Source organism: Erythrolamprus reginae, chromosome 9 (genome assembly GCF_031021105.1).
Source record: "Erythrolamprus reginae isolate rEryReg1 chromosome 9, rEryReg1.hap1, whole genome shotgun sequence".
In the NCBI taxonomy this organism is placed as follows: domain Eukaryota; kingdom Metazoa; phylum Chordata; class Lepidosauria; order Squamata; family Dipsadidae; genus Erythrolamprus; species Erythrolamprus reginae.
Genome location: NC_091958.1, coordinates 10418182 through 10442302, shown reverse-complemented (window position 1 = coordinate 10442302; position 24121 = coordinate 10418182). Strand labels below are relative to the sequence as shown.

The window sequence follows — 24121 nt, the reverse complement described above, 5'->3', positions numbered from 1 at the left end:
TCTATCTATCTATCTATCAGCTATGAATTATAATTATACATTTTTTTCTTTAAAGTACATGTGCTTAATAAACAGTGTATTGTCTGGATCAATTTACTTATACAATATAATCATAATAATGGCAATAGTACTAATAATAACAGTGATAATAACTGTAATAATAATACGAATGTTTACTTATGTATAATTCAATTCTATGTATGATATTTTTGTAGGACTGATTTCCAGGTAAAAGCACATCCCCCAATTACAAAAAAAATGTCCTCCATCAGACACATTAGTGTGAAAATGGTCTGATTAACAACCCTGTATTGTATCGTTCTTTTATGCAACTGGCATTGTGAGAGTAAACTGTTTTCAATCATGTTGTTAGAATGCATGAAATACAACTCATCACACACTTAATCAAGGCACAGATGTGTAGTGTAAAAAGCATGCTAATGTAGCTTTTGGCTGGAGACACAACTATGGCCTTGCTTTAGCAAGAGTCGGAGGGGAAAAAAATATTAACGAGAGCATTGTTTCTCCTTGATATGTTGGAGGTGAAAATCAACATGTTGCAGGATACTATGTCGTCAAAAAGCCCCGTTAATTTGACATGCGGGTGTTTGTGAACACTAACAGAGGTTTTCTTTAACCTAACTTATTATTTAGTTGCTTTTAAAGGATTGGGGAGAAGCATTTGGCACCAAAGTTAAGTGTATCTGGATTTTAACCATGTCTTTGGTGAAGGATCCTCAGCAGAATATTTGAAATATATTAAAAGCATATCTAAGAGATTATAATAAGGTATGGAAAACAAATGTGATTTCCAAGCATGCTCTACAGCTTTCAAAATGTATTATCTAGCATCTTTCTGTTCCATTTGGGCTTTCTATCAAGAAATTACATATTCTTTTAGACATGTGGTTGAAAAATTATTTGTTGGCCTACTAGGATAATGTGGCCTTCAGTCGTAACTCTCTCTTTCTCTCTCTCTCAGTAGCCTGGAGGCCTATAACGTATAACATGGTTAAAATAATATAAACAAGCTCTTTTGTTTTTATGATCACATTTATCTATATGAAGGATTTTCATTTCATTTCACTTTAGCAGCTGCCTTTAAATATTTTTCTTCCTACTTTTTAAAACTGTCCTGTTTATTGTCACTCACATTGGCACTACTAAACATCAAGGGCTCTTTGGAATTCTGATTTTAGCAACCTTTTTATTTTATATAAGGGCCTGTGTATGTATGGCAGCTTACTTATTGCAGGGGATAATAAATTCCATGACCAGTGAAAATAGGAAATACAGTCAAGCATCTAAGAACTCATGAGATCTAGATTCATGCACTCAATTCACAATCAACTTGCTCATGACGTAAGATAGGAGTAGAGATACGTTTGGCAAGGCAACCAATAGATTCCAAGATACAGTGGTACCTCTACCTAATAATGCCTCTACTTAAGAACTTTTCTAGATAAGAACCGGGTGTTCAAGATTTTTTTGCCTCTTCTCAAGAACCATTTTCTACTTAAGAACCCGAGCCCGGAAAAATTTCCCAGGAAATTTGAAAGTGGCACGAAGGCCTGGCCAGTTTCCTGCCATTCCCCCTTTAATCCCGACCATCTCGGGCTTTTCTGGGCTGCCAGAGGAGCCTTTCGGTGGCGCTTAAGGAGGCTTTGGCAGTCCAGAACGAACAAAGCATTTTCCTTTCTCTGGGTGCTTGGAGAGGGAATAAATTTCTGCTAGCGGACAGAGAAAAGAAACTCTCCCTTCGCTCTGGACAGCGACTGTCCTCATCCTCTTCTTCCTCCTCCCCCTACCCAAATTCCGAGCTTTTATTTCTTTCCTAATGGGTTTGCACGCATTATTTGCTTTTACATTGATTCCTATGGGAAAAATTGCTTCTACTTACAAACTTTTCTACTTAAGAACCTGGTCACGTTACAAATTAAGTTCCTAAGTAGAGGTACCACTGTATAGGCAACCAAAAATGCTGAAAATAGTAAATACTAGGACATGAGTCAGCGTGGGGGGGGGGGGGCATTACGTACACATGCGCAGTGGGGTGGAGTAGGTGGTGGGCATTGAATTATGGGTGTGGGCATGCATGGGCATATGGTAGCACGCACGTGTGTGTTTTTGGCACTTGAGGGAAGAAAGGTTCACCATCACTGGCACAGAATGGGACTAGAAGACCTCTAAAATCTCTTCAACTCTTGTTATAACTACAGTGGTACCTTGACATACGAGTTTAATTCGTTCCAGACCCGAGCTCATAAGTCGATCAACTTGCATCTCGAACGAATGCCTTTAGACTTTGTTTTTCGCGCAGAGATAACTGGAAGCAAGGAGATTCTTGCGCCACCTAGTGGCAGCTCGTCTTGTATCCCGAATTTGAGCTGGGTGTCGAAGAGAAATTTCACTCGCATCGCGGCTCGTAACTTGGAATACTTGCATGTGGAGCAGCTCGTATCTAGAGGTACCACTGTATTACATTCTGGAAATAGTAGTTAATTCTGGAGTTAGTGATGCAGTGGCCTAGAGGTGGCGCTCTCACCTCGCAATTCAGAGGCTGTGAGTTTGATCCTAGGTAGAGGCAGATAGTTTTCTCTCTCTGGGCACAATGAGAATATATCTGCTGAACCAAACTTGGCGACAGGAAGGGCATCCGGTCAGTAAACCCTCAGCTCCATTCAGTTGCCCAAGATTCCACCCTGCAAGGGATTATAGAGTCTTTAAAAGTGGACAACCATTTCAATATGAGCCAGCAGTGTGCAGCAGCTGCCGAAAAAGCCAACACAGTTCTAGGCTGCATCAATAGAGGGATAGAATCAAGATCACATGAAGTGTTAATACCACTTTATAAGGCCTTGGTAAGGCTTCACTTGGAATACTGCATTCAGTTTTGGTCGCCACGATGCAAAAAGGATGTTGAGGCTCTAGAAAAAGTGCAGAGAAGAGCGACAAAGATGATTAGGGGATTAGAAGCTAAAACATATGAAGAACGGTTGCAGGAACCGTTAGTTTGGTTACATGGTTAGTTTGATGAGGAGAAGGACAAGGGGAGACATGATAGCAGTCTTCCAGTATCTTACGGATCGCCACAAAGATATTGACAAAATTGAACGGGTCCAAAGATGGACTACAAGAATGGCGGAAGGTCTTAAGCATAAAACGTATCAGGAAAGACTTCATGAACTCAATCTGTATAGTCTGGAGGACAGAAGGAAAAGGGGGGGACATGATCGAAACATTTAAATAGGTTAAAGGGTTAAATAAGGTCCAGGAGGGAAGTGTTTTTAATAGGAAAGTGAACACAAGAACAAGGGGACACAATCTGAGGTTACCTGGGGGAAAGATCAAAAGCAACATGAGAAAATATTATTTTACTGAAAGAGTAGTAGATCCCTGGAACAAACTTCCAGCAGACGTGGTAGATAAATCCACAGTAACTGAATTTAAACATGCCTGAGATAAACATATATCCATCCTAAGATAAAATATAGAAAATAGTATAAGGGCAGACTAGATGGACCATGAGGTCTTTTTCTGCCGTCAGACTTGTATGTTTCTATGTTTCTAAAGAAGAGGGAGTCAACCTATTCTCCAAAGCTCCTGAGAGTAGAACAAGAAGCAATGGATGAAAACTAAACAAGGAGAGAAGCAATGTAGAACTAAGAAGAAATTTCCTGACAGTTAGAACAATTAATCAGTGAAACTGCTTGCCTCCAGAAGTTGTGAATGAAGTAGTGTAGGATTTCCTGCCTAAGCAGAGGGTTGGACTAGAAGACCTCCAAGGTCCCTTCCAACTCTGTTATTATGATGATGATGATGATAGTGGCTAATTCTGGCAATATCTTTCACCCTAACAAAATGTCCCTTCAAGGTGATATTAATGCCAGGAGCATATTGTCCCTATCTATCTTTTCGCCTCCCTTTTGAGGTCAAGTGAAACGAGTTATTACCAGGCTGACGGAAAAAGAAATGTGTCCACTATATACATATGTGCTACGTGCATATTAGTCATTAGATTTATTGCTCGGTTTTCAAGAGTGTCCCGACACAATACAATGCATAATAATTACATTCGGCTTGGATACATTCAGGGGAGAGGATTGAAAACAATCCTACTGTATTTTAAATTACATCACATGTACAGAGTTGTAAAAAAAAAATCCCATACAGATAGAAGCATTAAAATAATCAAAGCCCCTTCAAAAGAGCCACGCTCAGCAGCAAAAGAGATCTTCGAAGGCAGTGGTAGACACACACACACACACACACACTCACACACACAAGAGTGCCAGTTATTCACTCCAGCCAGGCACTTGTGTTTTGGAAAACAGCGACACAGGTGACAGAGTAGCAGCTGCTGTGTTTCTCGTGCACTAACTCCCTGTTGGGAAACGCTTACTGCTGCTCGATCATTATCTAGCTTGAAGCTTGCAAAAAATGCAGGAACCTCGCAGGGAGGGGGGGGGAAATTGCTTAGCTTTCCCCAGGCTGGAAAAAAAATTGGAAGCCTGCTGGTCATCGCTGCTGGTCGCAGAGCTGGCGGTCCCTTGCGGTCACCACAGAAGGGTGGCAGTGGTGCGGGAGGCATCCTGTATTAGCAGAAAGAGACGGGAGCAGAGAGTCATCAACTGTCTATACCTGGAGCTGGAAGCACATTAAGTGTGTATGGTTTAGGGTGGGGAATTTGTAGTGGGTGGGACATCACCTCAAGGCTCGACTACTGTAACGCTCTCTACATGGGGCTGCCTTTGAAAAGTGTTCGAAAACTCCAGATCGTGCAGAATGCAGCTGCGGGAGCTATCATGGGCTTTCCCAAATATGCCCATGTTACTCCAACACTCCACAGTCTGCACTGGTTGCCTATCGGTTTCCGGTCACAATTCAAAGTGTTGGTTATGACCTATAAAGCCCTTCATGGCATCGGACCAGAATATCTCCAGGACCGCCTTCTGCCGCATGAATCCCAGCGACCAGTTAGGTCCCACAGAGTTGGCCTTCTCCGGGTCCCGTCAACTAAACAATGTCGTTTGGCGGGACCCAGGGGAAGAGCCTTCTCTGTGGTGCCCCCGACCCTATGGAACCAACTCCCCCCAGATATCAGAGTTGCCCCCACCATCCTTGCTTTTTGTAAGCTCTTAAAAACCCACCTCTGTCGTCAGGCATGGGAGAATTGAAATATTCCCTTCCCCTAGGCTTATAAAATTTATGTATGGTGTGACTGTATGTATGACTGATCTCTTAAATTGGGGTTTTTAGTTTTTTAATATTAGATTTGTTTACGTTGTTTTTTTATTGCTGTTAGCCGTTCCGAGTCTGCGGAGAGGGGTGGCATACAAATCTAATAAATGAATTAATGAATAAATAAATAAATAAATTTTATTCTATTTTTTAAATTCTATTTTTTATTCTATTTTTAAATTTACCCATTCTAATTTTATGTATGGTGGGACTGGTCTCTGGGTGTCACATGACTTTCGTGGCCAATGACAATTTGTTGTTTTGACAATGACAATAAATTTATTATTATTATTATTATAAAGGTGTGCGAGTAACAGTGCAGTGGTGTCAGCCAAGTGCCCTCTGCTGCCCCAATCCACCCTCTGATTCAGCACCACAAGGCAGGGATGAAATACAGCCAACAAGGTTGTGCGTGGCAGCAGACACTTTTCCTCCATGGACCTGGAGGGTGATTCAGTAATGCACGGATGCATTAGCCAATAGTAACAGTAGCACCCTTAAACTTATATACTGCTTTGCAATGCTTTACGGTCCTCTCTAAGCGATTTACAAATATCAGCCTATTGTCCTCCAACAATCTGGGTCCTCATTTGGTCCAAGGTGGAAGGATGAGTCAACCTTCAGCCTGTCAGTATCGAACTGCTGGCAGTGGGCAGAGTTAACCTGCAATTCTGCATTCTAACCACTGCGCCACCATGACTCAATAAAGTTCTATCTGTATGGAGTATTTGGACAATTTATCTGCTCTCTGTTGTTAGAGGAGGTGATTGCTAAAGTTGTATAGACATAGAAACATAGAAGATTGATAGGAGAAGAAGACCTCATGGTCCATCTAGTCTGCCCTTATACTATTTTTCGTATTTTATCTTAGGATGGATATATGTTTATCCCAGGCATGTTTAAATTCAGTTACTGTGGATTTACCAACCATGTCTGCTGGAAGTTTGTTCCAAGGATCTACTACGCTTTCAGTAAAATAATATTTTCTCATGTTGCTTCTGATCTTTCCCCCAACTAACCTCAGATTGTACCCCCTTGTTATTGTGTTCACTTTCCTATTAAAAACATTTCCCTCCTGAATCTTATTTAACCCTTTAACATATTTAAATGTTTCAATCATGTCCCCCCCCTTTCCCTTCTGTTCTCCAGACTATACAGATGGAGTCTTTCCTGATAAGTTTTATGCTTAAGACCTTCTACGATTTTTGTAGCCCGTCTTTGGACCCGTTCAATATGATCAATATCTTTTTGTAGGTGAGGTCTCCAGAACTGAGCACAGTATTCCAAATGTGGTCTCACCAGCACTCTATACAGTGGGATCACAGTCTCCCTCTTCCTGCTTGTTATACCTCTAGCTATGCAGCCAAGCATTCTGCTTGCTTTTCCTACTGGCTGACCATACTGTTCACCCATTTTGAGACTGTCTGTGGCTTACCTTGTCTCCTACGATCTTCCCTGGTAACCCAGTTCTTGGTGTGGAACAGGGTTGGATGCCTATGTCAAGAATGTCAAGTAGGAATGGAAGAGGAAATTGTGAAGGGTTTGATTATTGCTTGGGCACAAAATATAGGCCGTAATATAAATTTAAAGGAGTGGGAAAGAATATGGAACAAGAAGTGTAAATTAACATTGCCGACTGCATTTAAACAGAACCAATATAAAATGCTTTACAGATGGCATTTAACGCTGGTGAGATTGGCAAAAATGTATAATTAAAACTGGACCTGTTGGAAATGTAAAAGTAAAGAAGGAACTTTTTCATCACATCTGGTGGCAATGTACTGCGGAAAAGAAGGAGATAGCTACAAAAATTATAGGAGAACAAATAGAATTAAAACCTGAATTATTTCTATTAGGAATTTCTAACAGCAACATAAAGAAACAAATCCAGTACATAATTCTACAAATAGTAACCACAGCCAGAATTGCATATGGTCAATATTGGAAACTAGAAAATACACCAAATGATAAAATACCTGAATGTGCAGAGATATGCAGGTTCACTTTGAAAATGAAAGGCAAAGAGGAAATAGACTTTTATGAAGTGTGGACTAGGTGGTATAATTGGTTAGAGCAGAGAAATAAAGAAGTATAGAAATAAATTTAAATAACCTTATGATACATCTGGCACAGTACTGTTAAAGAAGTTTATTGTTTGTATATTGAAAAATTAAGAAATTTTTTTTTTTAAAAAAAGAATGTCATATAGTTATTAGGATTCTAACGGGGTAATAATAATAATAATAATAATAATAATAATAATAATAATAATAATAATAGTAGTAGTAGTAGGCGGGACCCAGGGGAAGAGCCTTCTCTGTGGCGGCCCCGGCCCTCTGGAACCAACTCCCCCCAGAGATTAGAATTGCCCCCACCCTCCTTGCCTTTCGTAAGCTACTTAAAACCCACCTCTGCCACCAGGCATGGGGGAATTAAGACTTCTTCTCCCCCTAGGCCGTTACAATTGTATGCAGGGTATGTTTGTATGTATGTTTGGTTTTATATATTAAGGGGTTTTAATTCACTTTTATTATTGTATATTGTTTATTATTGTTGTTAGCCACCCCGAGTTTTCGGAGAGGGGCGGCATATAAATCCAATAAAACTTGAAACTTGAAACTTGAAACTTGAGTAGTAGTAGTAGTTGTTGTTATTATGATTTATTAGACTTGTATGCCGCTCCTCTCTGGAGACTCGGGGCGGCTCACAACAACTGTTGTGAGCCTCTAGCTCTAATGTTAGCACGTTTTATGTTTCCCTGAATATTTCATGGCCAGGATGCTTCTCTTTGAGTCCTAAGAATATGCAAAGTAAGAGATAGAAAATAGAGTCCATACCAGATAATATTTGTAGCTCAGGTTGATACAACTGAGCTTAGAGAGCCCCAAGGACTCTACAGTTCAACTCTCTTAAGCTTGGTAGTTTGCTTGTAGATGTTTCATTACCCATGTATATAACATTAGCAGTGCTCATGAGTGTGGGTTTTGCACATGCTGCTCACTAGCCCTGATGATGTTACCTAGTTGGGTAATGAAAGGTCTGCAAGCTAACAATAAAGCCAGAGGTGGGTTTCTTCCGATTCAGATCGATTCTATATAACCTGTAGCGGGAATTCCCAGCACCCCCTGCTTGCCGAACTGGCAGCTATGGCTGGCTGGACACACTCCTGAACTGGCTTTCTTGGTGGCGCCATAGGCGCCACCATCTTGTTTTTCACTTCAGTACACACGCAGAATCTGGGTCTTGCTGCTGCACCTGTGCGGCGCGCAACATGCTCGCCCAAGAGGTATATGAGGAAGCGAACCAGCAGCAAGGTAAGTCAGAACCCACCTCTGAACCAAGCTCAGATAGCACCAAAGACTCCAGACTATAGCCTGTGCAGTGCAAACCTGGATTGCGTCCTCAACTTCTACATATATACCGAAATATATACACATATATATCAGTTTCCGGTCACAATTCAAAGTGTTGGTCATCACCTATAAAGCCCTTCATGGCACCGGACCAGGATACCTGCGAGACCGCCTTCTGCCGCACAAATCCCAGAGACCGGTTAGGTCCCACAGAGTTGGTCTTCTCTGGGTCCCGTCGACTAAACAACGCCGTCTGGCGGGACCCAGTGGAAGAGCCTTCTCTGTGGCGGCTCCGACCCTCTGGAATCAGCTTCCTCCAGAGATTAGGACTGCCCCCACCCTCCCTGCCTTTCGTAAACTCCTCAAAACCCACCTCTGTCGTCAAGTGTGGGGGAACTGAGACATCTCCCCCTGCCTATGTAGTATTTGTGTATGATAGGATTGTATGTATGTTTTTATATATTGGGGTTCCTTGTTTTTAGACTTTTAAATGTATTATCGTTATTTTTAGATTTTAATTATTAGATTTGTCATCATGTACTGCTTTTATCACTGTTGTGAGCCGCCCCGAGTCTCCGGAGAGGGGCGGCATACAAGTCTAATAAATCATCATCATCATCATATACATTCCAATATTTGAAAGAGGAAGGGGTCAGCAAATTTTCCAAAGCGCCTGAAGGACAGACAAGGAATAATGAATAGAAACTGAACAAGGAGAGATCCAACCTGGAAATAAGGATAATTTTTTCGACAGACAGAAGAAGCAACCAACGGAACAGAAGTTGCCTTTGGAAGTTGTGGGAGCTTCATCATTGGAAGATTTCAGGAAGTGACTGGATTGCCATCTCTCAGAAAGGGTGCAGGACTGGGTGGTCAAACTTCTGGCCAACGGGCCAGATGCGTCATGTACTGGCCACACCCACACCAATACATCACATGATGCCACCATGACAACATGAGTTTGACACCCTTGGTGTAGGGCAGTGATGGCGAACCTATGGCACGGGTGCCACAGGTGGCACGTGGAGCCATGTCTGCTGGCACACAAGCTGTTGCCCTTGCTCAGCTCCAACGTGTATGTATGGGCCAGCCAGCTGATGTTGGGCTCACACAGAGGCTCTGGAATGGCAGGTTTTGGCTTCCAGAGAGCCTCCGGGGGTGGGGGGCGTTTTTACCCTCCCCTAGCTCTAGGGAAGCCTTTGGAGCCTGGGGAGGTTGAAACATGAGCCTTTTGGGCCCACCAGAAGTTGAGAAACAGATCGTTTCCTGCCTCCAGAGGGCCTCCGGAGGGTGGGTGGAGGGAGCTGTTTTCGCCCTCCCCAGGCATTGAATTATGCCTATAGGCACTCGCGCATGCTTGATAACATCCACACATGCTCTTTCGGCACCCGAGGGGAAAAAGGTTCACTATCACTGATGTAGGGTCTCCTGCTTGGATGGGGGGATGGACTAGAGCAGTGTTTCCCAATCATGGCAACTTGAAGGTATCTGGACTTCAACTCCCAGAATTCCCTAGCCAGCATTTGCTGGCTGGGGAATTCTGGGAGTTGAAGTCCAAATATCTTCAAGTTGCCAAGGTTGGGAAACACTGGACTAGAGCAGTGATTTTCAACCTTTTTTGAGTTGCGGCATATTTTTTACATATACAAATTCATGGGGCACATTGAGCGGGGTGGAGTGGGGGGGCTTAAAAAAGTTTGGACAAAATTTTTTTTTCTCTCTCTCTCTTCCTCCCTTTCACTCTATTTCTATCCCTCTTTCTCTCTCTTCCTTCCTTCCTCTCTCTCTCCATCCCTCTTCCTTTCTCTCTTCCTTCCTTCCTCTCTTTTTTGCTCTTTCTATCTCTCCCTCCTTCCCTGCCTATCTTTCTCTCTCTTTCTTTCTCTCTCTTTCTCTTTCTCTCTTGCTTTCTCTCTCTCTCTCTTGCTTTCTCTCTCTCTATCTTTCTCTCTCTTGCTGAGCTTCGCGGCACACCTGACCATGTCTCGCGGCACACTAGTGTGCCATGGCACACTGGTTGAAAAACACTGGACTAGAGGACCTACAAGGTCCCTTCCAACTCTGTTAATCTGTTAATTTACATATATATACATACACACATATACACATACATACATACATACACATACATACATACACACATACATCTATCTAAAGCTATCTTCGCTGCTTTTCTCCCTCCCACTGAAAACGGTTAAAATTTTATTTTCCTCTTTTATAAATGCATTATTTCTTCACTTCTGGTAAAAACAACCGAAAGCTAAAATCAAAGCAAGTGTTAAAAATATAGGAGACTAATCATAAGTCACTACATCGCCATGGAATGTTTTCCACAGAAAGAAAAACTTTTTTTAAAAAACCTTATAAAAATTAGAAACAGTTTAGCTAATAGGGAAAAATACCTGATGAATGCCTCTAATCATTTGTGAGATAAAGAAGCAATATATTAAACAAAACATAAGACGGAAACAGAATGCAAAAGCCTCATCTCATAACATGGCATTCTATGCCAGCCGTCAATTTTGACTGGTGCCAATATTTGTATTAAAGACTGCCTGTTGCAATTTACGATGGGGTAATATTACAGTACCATATGTTAATGCAATCAGTGTTGCCATTTTGTGAATTCATTTGCAACCCCATCTCGCTAGAACATCCTGACACACACCGGCTCAATTGCAAAGTAATCCTCAAAGTTGAAGAGTTTTTTTGTATTTTAATGCGTTAGGTGTTAAGACAATGGAATGTGCTTTGCTTTTAACGTACACACAAACATTTGACGAATATAGGGGGGGGGGGAAACCTCGATCCCACGGAAACCAGAATCTGCTATAACGGGGGTGTCAAATTCGATTTCATTGAGGGCCGCATCAGGGTTGTGTTTGACCTCGGGGGGTGGAGGGGCAGTGTGGGTGGGGCCAGCCCGACGTCACTCGTGTCAGGGGGCACCTGTGGCGGCCCAAGTGCTCTGCCAGCAAAAATGGGTTCCCAAGTTCTGTTTTCGGCTGCAATGGCCTCCTGCAACCCTCTGCCAGCAAAATTGGAGCTCAGGTGGGCCAGTCCATTTATTTATTTATTTATTTATTTATGGGCCGCATAGAAGTCGAATGAATGAATGAATGAATGAATGAATGAATGAATGAATGATTGAATGAATGTATGTATGGCAGTTAATTTTTATTGATAGCCAACAGTTTTATCTGTATGTGTCACATGTTTTTTTTGCTGAATTTGAAAATGAAGGAAGACTAGGATAGATCTATTTCGGCCTTATTTTGGCCTCATCAGCTAGCCATACCCTCACTGGGACTTGAACCTGCAACCTTTTCCTTGTAAGGCAGAGAATTAACCTCTAGGCTACCGTATCCAATCCCTTCAGCTCTGTACCAGGGAAGGGTTACATATTTTTGTGTCGAATCACCCTGGTGTATTGAAGGCATATATATATATATATATATGCTGAAATAACGCTATACTAGTCTCCCTTAATTTTAAATATTCAGCAAAAACATGTGATACATATACATACATACATACATACATACATACATACATACATACATTCATCCTTGCCTTTCGTAAGCTCCTTAAAACCCACCTCTGCCGCCAGGCATGGGGGAATTGAGATGCTCTTTCCCCCTAGGCCTTTACAATTTTATGCATGGTATGTCTGTATGTATGTTTGGTTTTTTCTATTAATGGGTTTTTAATCATTTTTTAGTATTGGATTATTACTGTACACTGTTTTATTATTGCTGTTAGCCGCCCCGAGTCTCCGGAGAGGGGCGGCATACAAATCCAATAAATAAATAAAATAAAATAAAATAAAATAAAATAAAAATAAAATAAAATAAAATAAAATAAAATAAAATAAAATAAAATAAAATAAAATAAATAAAATAAATAAAATAAATAAAATAAATAAAATAAATAAAATAAATAAAATAAATAAAATAAATAAAATAAATAAAATAAATAAAATAAATAAAATAAATAAAATAAATAAAATAAATAAAATAAATAAAATAAATAAAATAAATAAAATAAATAAAATAAATAAAATAAATAAAATAAATAAAATAAATAAAATAAATAAATAAATAAATAAAATAAATAAAATCCATCCATCCATCCATTCATTCGACTTCTATGCAGCCCAATCCCGAAGAACTCAGGGCAGCTTACAACAATAGTATGAATACAATAAACAATAAAAGTCGAACATTATCTAAGGCTAAAACATTAACAAACTAAAACCCCTTTAAAAAAGTTATTATAAGAAATGGCAGTCACACTTATTATACATACACACCATTCATACAATTTGCCATCAAAGATGTAAATTTATGGCCCCCAGGCCTGCCGGCAAAGCCAGGTCTTTGGGTTTTTTGCTAGCAGAGGCACCGCAGGCCAGCCCTTTGCTGTTTCCAGATAGGCCACACAAGACAGATCTAAGCATCCCGCAGACCGGATCCGATCCCCGGTTTTTGAGTTTGACACCCCCGCACTGTAACATTCAGAAGGTCCTATTTATTTGACTCTCATTAAAAACACTGGGAATGTACTTACGTTTTTTCCTGTGTTCTACGAGATCCCCGGCCTGTTTTGCTGAACATTTTGCAAACCAGTTGTCCCCAAGAAGAACTGTAACCTCGTTGGTGTGAACAAGTCTCCCGGGCATGAAAGCAAAAGGGCCAAAGGGGACCTATCGGAGTAACAACAGAAAAAAATGAAGGCTGTGAAAATAATCTACACAGAGAGATTTCACTTAGGGGAAGTTTTACCTTCCTGTTAATGTTTCAAAAAGGAAAGGAAAGAAAGGACTGATTTAGAATCATTCGTTTAGTGACCATTAGAAGTTACCACGGCAGTGTTCTGTCGAGCTCTCTGGTAGAATCCTCCCAAAAATGCACAGATACAATTTCAGACACACACACGTTTGAAAATTCAAAACAATGTTCTTTATACCGAAAATGCAAATAAACAGAGCACTCTTTTGGTATAGCAAAGAGCACTTGTCTCCAAACAAATTGGTAATTTGTACAAGTCCCTTATCAGTTCTGTGATACTTAGCTTGCAGCTGTGAGGCAATTCACAGTCCTTCTTCTTTCACAAAGTGAAACACGCTTTGCTCTGGGTTAGTTTCAAAGCGGGGGAAAATCAGCACACAAAAGGTCAAAGTCAGTAAAGCAGTCACAAAATACAACGATCAGATAATCCTCCACAATGGCCAAACCCACAGGCTGCTATTTACCAGCAGCCTCGCTATTTACCACAGCCCCACCCAACCACAGGTGGCCTCATTTTCTTTGATAATAATCTCTCAATGGTTGTTGCCTATGCATCGCTCTCCGCATGCGTGGCTGTATCATTAACTCTTGTTCTGAATCCAAGGAGGAGCTAGATAATTGATCTCCTTCTGAGCTGTCTGCCACACTCTCCTCCTCCCTGTCACTCATGTCTTCTTGGTCAGAGGAGCCTTCATCATCAGATTCCACCGGGAGCAAAACAGGCCTGCAGCATGTGGATGTCTCCCCCACATCCACAGTCTTTGGGGCAGGAGCTGGGCCAGAGTTAACCACAACAGGCAGGGACAAAAGTAACCTATCACCGTTTCTCACACTTACAACCATTGCAGGATCCCCGTGGTTACATGATGGACGTTCAGGTCAGTGATGGATTGCTGCCAGTTCGGACCGGTTCTGTAGACCCGGTAGTGGAAATTTGCCGCCACTCACCAAACCAGCAGCGATGACTAGCGGTCCACTCCCAAACTGGTCCTCCGGTCACTGCAGATTGCCAAAAAAACCCTCTGTGCATGCGCAAAAGCTTCTGCAAATGTGCAGAGGATCATTTCCGGGAAGGGGTGTGCAAATTTTGCACTTCCGTAGCGATGCGAGCCGGCAGGGAAGGTAGATAGAACCCACCCCTCGTTCAGGTGATTGGCAACCAGCATGTACTTATGATAGTTGCATGGTCTTGGGTTTATGTGATGGCCTTTTGCGACCTCCTGACAAGGCAAGTCAGATTGTGTTACTAACCTAACACCTGCAATGATTCACTTAAAATCTCTGGCAAGAAAGGTCTTAAAAGGAGCAAAACCTACTTAAGAAACAGAAACACAGAAGATTGATAGCAGAAAAAGACCCCATTGTCCATCGTCTGCCCTTGTACTATTTCCTGTATTTTATCTTAGGATGGATAAAAGTCTGCGGAGAGAGGCGGCATACAAATCCAATAAATAAATAAATATATGTTTATCCCAGGCATGTTTAAATTCAGTTACTGCGGATTTACCAACCACACCTGCTGGAAGTTTGTTCCAACCATCTACTACTCTTTCAGTCAAATAATATTTTCTCACGTTGCATCTGATCTTTCCCCCAACTAACCTCAGATTGTGCCCCCTTGTTCTTGTGTTCACTTTCCTATTAAAAACACTTCCCTCCTGAACCTTATTTAACCCTTTAACATATTTAAATGTTTCGGTCATGTCCCCCCTTTTCCTTCTGTCCTCCAGACTATACAGATTGAGTTCATGAAGTCTTTCCTGATAAGATTTATGCTTAAGACCTTCCATCATTTTTGTAGCCCGTCTTTGGACCCGTTCAATTTTATCAATATCTTTTTGTAGGTCAGGTCTCCAGAACTGGACATAGTATTCCAAATGGGGTCTCATCAGCGCTCTATATAGCGGGATCAAACAAACCAGAATTTGGAACTGAATTGGTCAAGGACTATTTGTGGCTATTAGTTAAATATACTGTGCTTTCATGACTATCCCAGAGTTGTTCAGTGTACAGTGTTCCCTCGATTTCCGCAGGGGATGCGTTCCAAGACCGCCCGCAAAAGTCGAATTTCCGCGAAGTAGAGATGCGGAAGTAAATACACCATTTTTGGCTATGGACAGTATCACAAGCCTTCCCTTAACACTTTAAACCCCTAAATTACCATTTCCCATTCCCTTACTCACCGTTATTACTGGTACTCACCATTGAATAAGACACTTAGTGATCCTGATATTTATAAACATAATTATCTATTAACAATAATTTTTTTTGTTATTTTTTTGTTATTTGTTTGGCGATGACATATGACGTCATTGGGTGGGAAAAACCGTGGTATAGGAAAAAAACCGTGAAGTATTTTTTAATTAATATTTTTTGAAAAACCATGGTATAGGCTATTCGCGAAGTTCGAACCCGCGAAAATCGAGGGAACACTGTATTTTGCAAAACCATTAATTAGATGTATATCTCACTTGCCAAAAAATCCCCTACCACTGTATCATCTAACTACATATTTCACAGATCAACTGTGCCACCAAGTCCCGACTAGCGAGCTAATCATGTTCAGATATGCTTGATGCCACACAAGTAATTACTTCTAGGCAACAAGCTTTTTCATCAGAATAAAAACTTTTCCCAAATTAAGATTCTTTCAGTGTAAACTATTTTATATAATCAATAACCAAGACTTAAAAGCTTTTTTTTCTTTCTTTCGCTTCACAGGAAATTATTGTCTATTGCAAATGAAATTACAGACTTCACAAAACAGCTACCAAATAGGAATATTTGGTTATATAGCTATTATATCAAATAGGCCAGACTTCATAGTATGTTATCAACATTAGAGACTTCGGAGGAATCTAAGCTGAAAAAGGAAAAAGCATACATAATGTTAAGATCAGACCCAAAAAATCAGGAGGACGGGAAGGTTGCAACTTTATTCAGAAGGTTGATTCAGGTCTGTATACAAGATTCGGCATGATGGCTCAATGGTTAAGACACTGAGCTTATCAACTGGAAAGCCAAAAGTCCAGGTTCAAGACCCAAGCACCACACGACAGGGTGAGTTCCTATCCCCGCCCCAGCTCCAGCCAATCTTGCATGCAAATGCAAGTAGATAAATGGGTACCACTTTGGTCGGAAGGTATGATGTTGGCCACATCAACACAAAAATGTCTTTGGACAGCACTGGCTCAATGGCTTTGAAACAGAGATGAGAACCAGCCCATAGAGTCAGCAACGACTAGTGGAATAAAATCTGCAGGGACCCCTTTAGTTCAACACTAAATTGGCATCAAATTAGGGTCAATGATGTTAGACTTAGAGCTCTGGCGGGAATGCAATGACTTTAAGCTTATGTAAAGGTTCCCTCACACATATGTGCTAGTCGTTCCCGACTCTAGGGGCTGGAGTTCATTTCCATTTCTAAGCCAAAGAGTCAGCACTGTCTAATGGCGAATCCATGGTCATGCGGCCAGCATGGTTAGGTCCCACAAAGTCGGCCTTCTCCAGGGCCCGTCAACTAGACAATGTCGCTTGGCGGGGCCTAAGGGAAGAGCCTTCTCTGTGGGGTCCCCCAGCCCTCTGGAATCAGCTCCCCTCAGAGATTTGTACTGCCCCCACCCTCCTTGCCTTCCGTAAAAACTTGAAAACCAATCTATGCAGCTAGGCCTGAGGTCATTAGACCCTGGCTTCTGGCCAACGAGTGGGAAGTATGTCTGTTGTTGAAAGTGAATGAATGATTTTAAAGCTCCGGTGTTTTTAATTAATTATATCAATTGGATTTTAGATTTGATATTGTGTACTGTTTTTATCATGTTGTAAGCCGCCCCGAGTCCTCGGAGAGGGGCGGCATACAAATCCAATTAATAAATAAATAATAAAATGATTAAATGCTGAAGGTGCACACAAAACGCTACTACTGTTCCATCAAGGTGGTGCCTATTTTTCTACTTGCATTTGTACATGCGTTCGAACTGCTAGGTTGGCAGAAGCTGGGGCAATGAAAGGGATTCGAACCGCCGAACTGCCGACCTTTCTGATGGACAAGCTCCGCGTCTTAGCCACTGTGCCACCGCGCCCCCATCATTTATAGGTGTTCTTGTTTCTGGTAGAAGTTTAGTAATTACAAATAACTCTCATTAAATGCATCATTTCATGAATAAAGCAATTCCATTTATTTCTCTGCTCCCTTGTACTTCAACACATTTCCGACATCAATCGGTCTGTTATCTCTCTTCTAGCTGCACTCCTCACATTCTTTTTCCTGCTTAACTTAGACAAGATTTATTTCCTAAATACATAGCTATAAAAAACAGCCACTCTGCCTAAATACAATACAAAATATTTTGGCTTACTTTAGCGTGGCGAAAACCCCCTCCATATTTCTGTTCGACAACGTTGAAATTCCACCCTTCTTCTCCACTAGCCCCCTGACGTGCCAAATACCTCACTACAATATTTAACCCATTCCTCTCCGTAATATCTTCTTCCAGACCAATGCTCTCTACGTTTCTGAATCCTTCTGAATTTAGGATTAACCCAGCGAGCGTCTGATTCTCCCTTGCTAGATCCTGAACTCATAGCCCCATCCTGTGGCTGGCCTCCCACCTGTTCTACTACCTGTAACCCCGGGCCCCCCACTACTTCATAAACACTATCTGAATCTGAGTCCTCAATATCTTCATCATCCTCCAACTGATCAAGAGTATGTACAACAATAGGCATGTGCTACACAGAGTGCGCTGCATGATAAATGATAACCACACAGCAGAAGCGTAAAAACAAGCAAGAGTCAGATCCTAACCCACACCTACCATGATATCATATGAGAGTTTGTCCGGCAGCGTACTGAGCCTGTCCTCAAGTGCTTCGTAGTCACTCTCAACCTTCTTCCTATAGGGAAGTTCAGAAAAACATACTGTCAGTTCTAAATGTTGATTAACTTTATGAGCATAGACATATATTATACACGTTCCTAAGTTGAGGCTTGAGCCAGAAATTATGCTTTGCATGTTATGGTGACAAACTGCCACAAGTCATTTGGGTTGGGGTGGGTAGGGGTGGAGTTCCAAAATAATTTGAACTCTGTGTTTGGCAGGTATGTATGTTTGTTAGATTGATTTTGGGGGGGGGGGGGGGTTATAATGGGCTCGTTAGGTTATAATGGGGTTTTAATCTGCTGTTGATGTTCGACTGCTTTTTATTATTGTACTATTGTATTTTTTCATTGTTGTAAACCGCCCTGAGTGCTACGGGATTGGGCGGCATAGAAGTCAAATAAATTAATACTAATAATAATAATTTATTAGATTTGTATGCCGCCCCCCTCCGAAGGCTCGGGGCGGCTCACAACAATGATAAAAACAATATTATAGTGGCACAAATCTAATATTAAAAGAAATAACTAAAACCCTATCATATTAAAACCAGACAGCACATACATACCAAACACAAATTATAAGGAGCCTGGGGGAAAGATGTCTCAAATCCCCCATGCCTGGCGGTATAGGTATTATTATTAAATTAAATTTCTTCATCTTTTTCAAAATACGGTTATGTGAGAGTACAGGGAATCCTCAACTTGCGACCACAATTGTGCCCAAAATTTCCATGGCTCAGCGGGACACTTGTTAAGTGGAGTTTTGCCCACATTTTGCCAAGCGTTCAAATTTTTTAATCACGTGGCAGTAGGATGTCACTTGCCAAGGGTGGACAAGGGTGGACAAGGGTGGACACCCGTGATTCTATGGGCTCAACTCCGTGTCTTTCTTCCTATGGTCTACTGCTTTGCACTGAGACAGGAAGTGGAGGATGTGTAAATCATAAGTCACTTTTTTCATTGTAACTTTGAATGACCACTAATTGAACAGGTTGTTAAGTCGAAGACAACCTGCAATGAAAGAAATTCCATCAAGGGATATTCTCCAAGCTCGAAAAACTGTTTCTAAAAAGAGAGTTATTCTAAAATCTGACATTTTTTTTAAAAAAATCAATATGCATTAGGTTCAATCCTACACTCATTGGAGGCCTATTTAATTCAATTGAATTCAATTGAATTCAGATAGGGTTGTGCTCAGTGTTCCCTCTAATTTTTTGGGGGGTGGGCCGAAAAGTATAGTGTCTGAGTGGCAGTCCCTTCGGGACTGGGCGGCACAGAAATAATAAACAAACAAACAAACAAACAAACAAATAAAAAACCCACCCTGTTTTGCCTCAGAGAATTTCAAAATAAAATACTGTACTGTGTGTCTATAACAGTGAGCTCATAATAGGGCAACTCTATCAATATCAAAATGCCACTTAAATAGTTGAGCTAGTTTCAAACTAGATTTTCTTTCTCTCTTCCTTACTCCCATTCTTTTTCTTTCTCTTTTCCTTCCTCTCTTTTTTCTATCTGTTTCTCTCTCTTCCTCTCTTCCTCTCTCTCTCCTTCCCTCTCACACTTTCCCTCTCGGCTTCTGGGCAGGTTTGGAAAACTCTGAGTTGATGATGATTTTTAAGTGAGCGATTGCTCACTGCTCAGCTTAGAGGGAACTATGGTTGTGCTGTTAGAAAACCCTGTCATTTGAAAGTTCTTAAGGATGGGTACAGTATGGTTGCTGTTGTTGGTTTTTAAAAATGGCAGAATTACAAAAAAATAAAAATAAAACACTTAAAGGGACCTTCCACATAATGGTTCTCTTGTCTGCAGAGCCATTGAAAAGCAGAAAAGCGAGACCATTCCCTCCCATTGGATTGCATAGTTTTATTGGAAGTATGCCACAAATTCAACTTCACAACTGGCTGATATTTCTCAACGTGTGGACTTCAACTCCCAGAAGTCCAGACTGGGAAATTCTTGGGAGTTGAAGGAGTCCATGTCTTAAGGTTGTCAAGACTTAAGAAATATTGCAGTACAGCCCATAGAATCACGGGTGTCCACCCTTGGCAAATGAACTTCAACTCCCAGAATTCTCTAGACCAGGGGTAGACAAAGTTGGCTCTTCTATGGCTTGTGGACTTCAACTCCCAGAATTCCTGAGCCAATCATGCCAGCTCAGGAATTCTGGGAGTTGAAGTCCACATGTCATAGAAGAGCCATCTTTGCCTACCTCTGCCCCCGACAATTCTGAAAGTTGACGTCCATAAGTCTTAAAGCTGCCAAGGTTGTGGACAACCTGGCCACTTTGTAGGACTCTTCATAGGGACATACGGTAGATGTGGATGGGCATTCTTGTTCTGTCTGATCTAGCTAATTGAGCGCAACCAGACTAAAGGAATAATAATAATAATAATAATAATAATAATAATAATAATAATAATAATAATAATTTATTATATTTGTATGCCGCCCCTCTCCGAAGAGTTGGCCTAGTGGTCTCCACTCCGTGTCTTTCTTCCTATGGTCTACTGCTTTGCACTAAGACAGGAAGGGGAGGATGTGTAAATGTGTGAAATTGCTTCCCGAAAGTAAGCCTTGTTCTTTGGTGGGCACAGCTGAACATCTCAGAACATCAGAACATGAAGAAAATGAAGAGCAGTGCTGCTCTCTATACATCAAATTTCACGATCAAGGTTCTGCAGGAGTATGAAAGCGTTAAAAAAAAAGCTTTGATTCCAGCAGCACCAATAGACACCAATGTAATATCCATCTTATTGGAAATTAATGCAGTCTCTGAATTTTAAGCAGCAGAACAACATATTAGCTTTAAACCATTTTTTAACAAAACGATGATGGCCACAACTGAATATGATGAGCATTCGATAGCCTTGAGCCTCCCTCCCTCCCTCTTCTCCTTATGCTCTGGTGGCAGCTTATGTGCATTTAAACTAAGCCCCCTCCTCATCAAAAACCAAACATCTGATACGTCTGAACTATAAATTATTTGTTCGGGAGGTCTTTCAGGCATGAAGTGAAAGCCTCTTAAAATAAATTTAAAATATTATATGCTTGATGGCGTATAACCAAAAGTTTAATCTCTCCACTAAAGGGGGCAGTTGCTATGATGTTTGCAATAACCCTGCAGACAATAATCAAGGAAACTCCCGTTGTTCCTTCCGTAAAATCCAAGCAAACACAGCATGGAGGTTGCATAATTTGGAATGTGTTGTAAGTGGGAAGGTTACCTCTCCTAACGCATGAACAACTGTTTACCTTTGAATGTCCCTTTTTCAATTAGATGGCCATGTGAAACTTTTTTATTTATTTAAGCTGTTTCTATTAATTTTTTTAAAAAAGCAACACGTTGAAGCAATAAAGAGAAGACCGAGGAATATTTTATGGGATGAGGGTTCCTCTAAAATCTTCAGTTTATCTAAGGCTTTAAATAAGAATATGCTTTCATGGCCATTAAATAAACTGGAACCCCTTTCAAGTGAGGGTGAGTGGTGGAAGTCCTTTGTAAATAGCAGACTCAATAATCTGAACTTGGACTTATGAAGACATCAAGGCCATTTAACTACTCAATCATGAGTATTACATTTTCGTGGAACAACAGGAAAAATAAATGGTTGGAACTGGAAGTTCACAGAGCTTTTTTAAAAGTTTTTTTATGTCGTTACTCTTGCTGGAAGAATGTGGAATAACCAAATGTCTTTTTTAAAGAGGTGCAGGTTTTAAAAGCATGATTATAGTGGTGAATTAAAGCAATAACATAGGCAATGCAACGGGTGCAATTTAATAAGCCAAGCAAAGTCAAAACGATGCGCCGGAATGCAATATTATATGAATTTAGTTAATTTTCTAAAGAATATATATCTATATATATGCAGGGAGCTTTTCTAAAGCACACATAAGCTATTTGCATTGATATTTTAGGCATGCAATCAAACTTTTTTTTTTTTTTGACTTACCAGTGTTGGATTTTTTCTTGGCAGCTACTGACCACCTGTCATTAAAACAGATAACTGCTCATGAAAAAGGGAAGGCTAAGCACACAGCTGCAAAGTCAATGTTTTAGAAACTAGAGCAGCAGCGTTATAGATTTAGTAGCGTCTGGCTATACATTTTTATTTGTCAGCCCAAAGGCGCAGGAATGTTCATTCTTAAGCAGCATACTTTATCACGATGCCCTAATCCAGACCAATAACTACAGAATAAATTACAGCAGCCTCTACTCAAGATTTTGATACAATGCATGCTTCATAAAAAGATGGCACCGTACAAGATAAGGCCGGTTTTTCCGTACAATCTACACATCTGCTTTCAATTCCCCGACCTTTTCAAAAACCCAAACCAAATGTAGTTTATGAAGGGCTGGCTTGTCTGTTTTCTTTAAAAGAACCCATTAAAACGATGTCATTTTTAGACTAATGGAGAGTCTAAATCACAAAGTTCAACATATATATATACATATACATATACAGGCTTGTATTTTTCAAAAGCAAATGTAAGTAAACAAACTTCTGTCTTGTTGCCATCTTCAGATTTCATGAAAAGGTCACCATGTGGCCACCACACACACAAAAAATAATCACAAAATGTTTTACAGTTGTTATATTCCATAATTTTCATCTAACAATTGATAGCATTCACATCTAAAACACAATTTCTGGACAACTGAGCTTCACCCAGTCACCCAAATTAGGTGAATTTTATTAATAACCCATTACATTTCCATCCCACATTTAAGGACCTTGTCATAACATTCTTTCTTTAGATTTAACACCACATTTATTTATTTATTTATTTATTTATTTATTTATTTAGTTAGTTAGTTAGTTAGTTAGTTAGTCCAATACATAATGCACATTGAAGAGAATAGATATTTATTAATATAACTAAAGAAAAGAATAGAAGAAAAGATATAAAAGTATAGGTGAACAAATTTGAAAGGAAGAAAAGATAAATGAGATAAGGAGAGACAATTGGACAGGGGACGGAAGGCACACTGGTGCACTTATGCACGCCCCTTGACAATTGTAAAATTGGCCTTAAATGAATGACAGATCCAAAGTCATTCAGTGAGCTTCACGTCCAAGGATGCCAAATCTTGCTATCATAATCCCAAACCTTGAACTGCTAGTTTTATTTGTTTATTTATTTTCAAATTAAGCATAATACGCTGTGAGTGTTGGGAATTTTGGAAGAATTCCAATGAACCATGAACAGTCTTTTTCCAATTTTAAGATGTGAGGACTTATTAAAAGTTTAAAAATACACTGATATAGATTTGAGAAAGAGCTAATTTGAGAAAGAACGATTGGTTTAGTTTTAACCTGCCTGATAACTAGGAAGTAGTGAAAGAGAAACAATGGAATCCAAAGAATTAAGGGTAGATAGAGCTTGAGTCCATAAAGGGGGTTCCCACGTTCTATAAGATCCCCTCCTGTTATTTTAATTCTCAAGTGTCTCCAAAGAGCCTTTTTTTAGAAGCTGGGAAACCTTCCAGAGCATATACTAAAGTTACCAAAACTTGTTTACAAAAGAAGAAACCAGGAGGATCCTGTTTTGAGAGACAAACATTTGGGGTTAAATATTGGTATCTTTTCCCCAGAGCTTACATATTTTTGCATGCATTCAGTATAGCTACCAAAGCTACCAAAACTTATTTACAGAAGAAGATACCAGGAAGGTCCTGTTTTGAGAGACGAACATTTGGGGTTAAATGTTGATATCTTTTATCTAGAGCTTACATATCTTATGCATGCATTCAGTTTAAATGTACCTGCTTTATTACGTAAGGAAAGCAACCAACCAACAAGCCCACTTTGATGAAAAAAATCTGATTACAATGAGATTTATATATGACTATCACG

At 40.4% G+C, this 24121-nt stretch overlaps 1 protein-coding gene across 3 annotated transcripts in view; it reads right to left on the bottom strand.

The window, feature by feature from the left end:
• Positions 1-24121, bottom strand: part of URI1 (URI1 prefoldin like chaperone) — a 60412-nt gene that overhangs the window by 24265 nt on the left and 12026 nt on the right. For 2 of the 3 annotated variants that reach the window (XM_070760281.1, XM_070760284.1), the window contains 3 exons: positions 22217-22251; positions 18199-18277; positions 13164-13299 (listed from right to left, as the gene is read on the bottom strand). In XM_070760281.1, the coding sequence (XP_070616382.1) occupies positions 13164-13299; positions 18199-18277; positions 22217-22251 (250 nt within the window). The remainder of the gene's footprint in view (positions 1-13163; positions 13300-18198; positions 18278-22216; positions 22252-24121) is intronic. The other variant, XM_070760282.1, reaches the window with a different exon arrangement.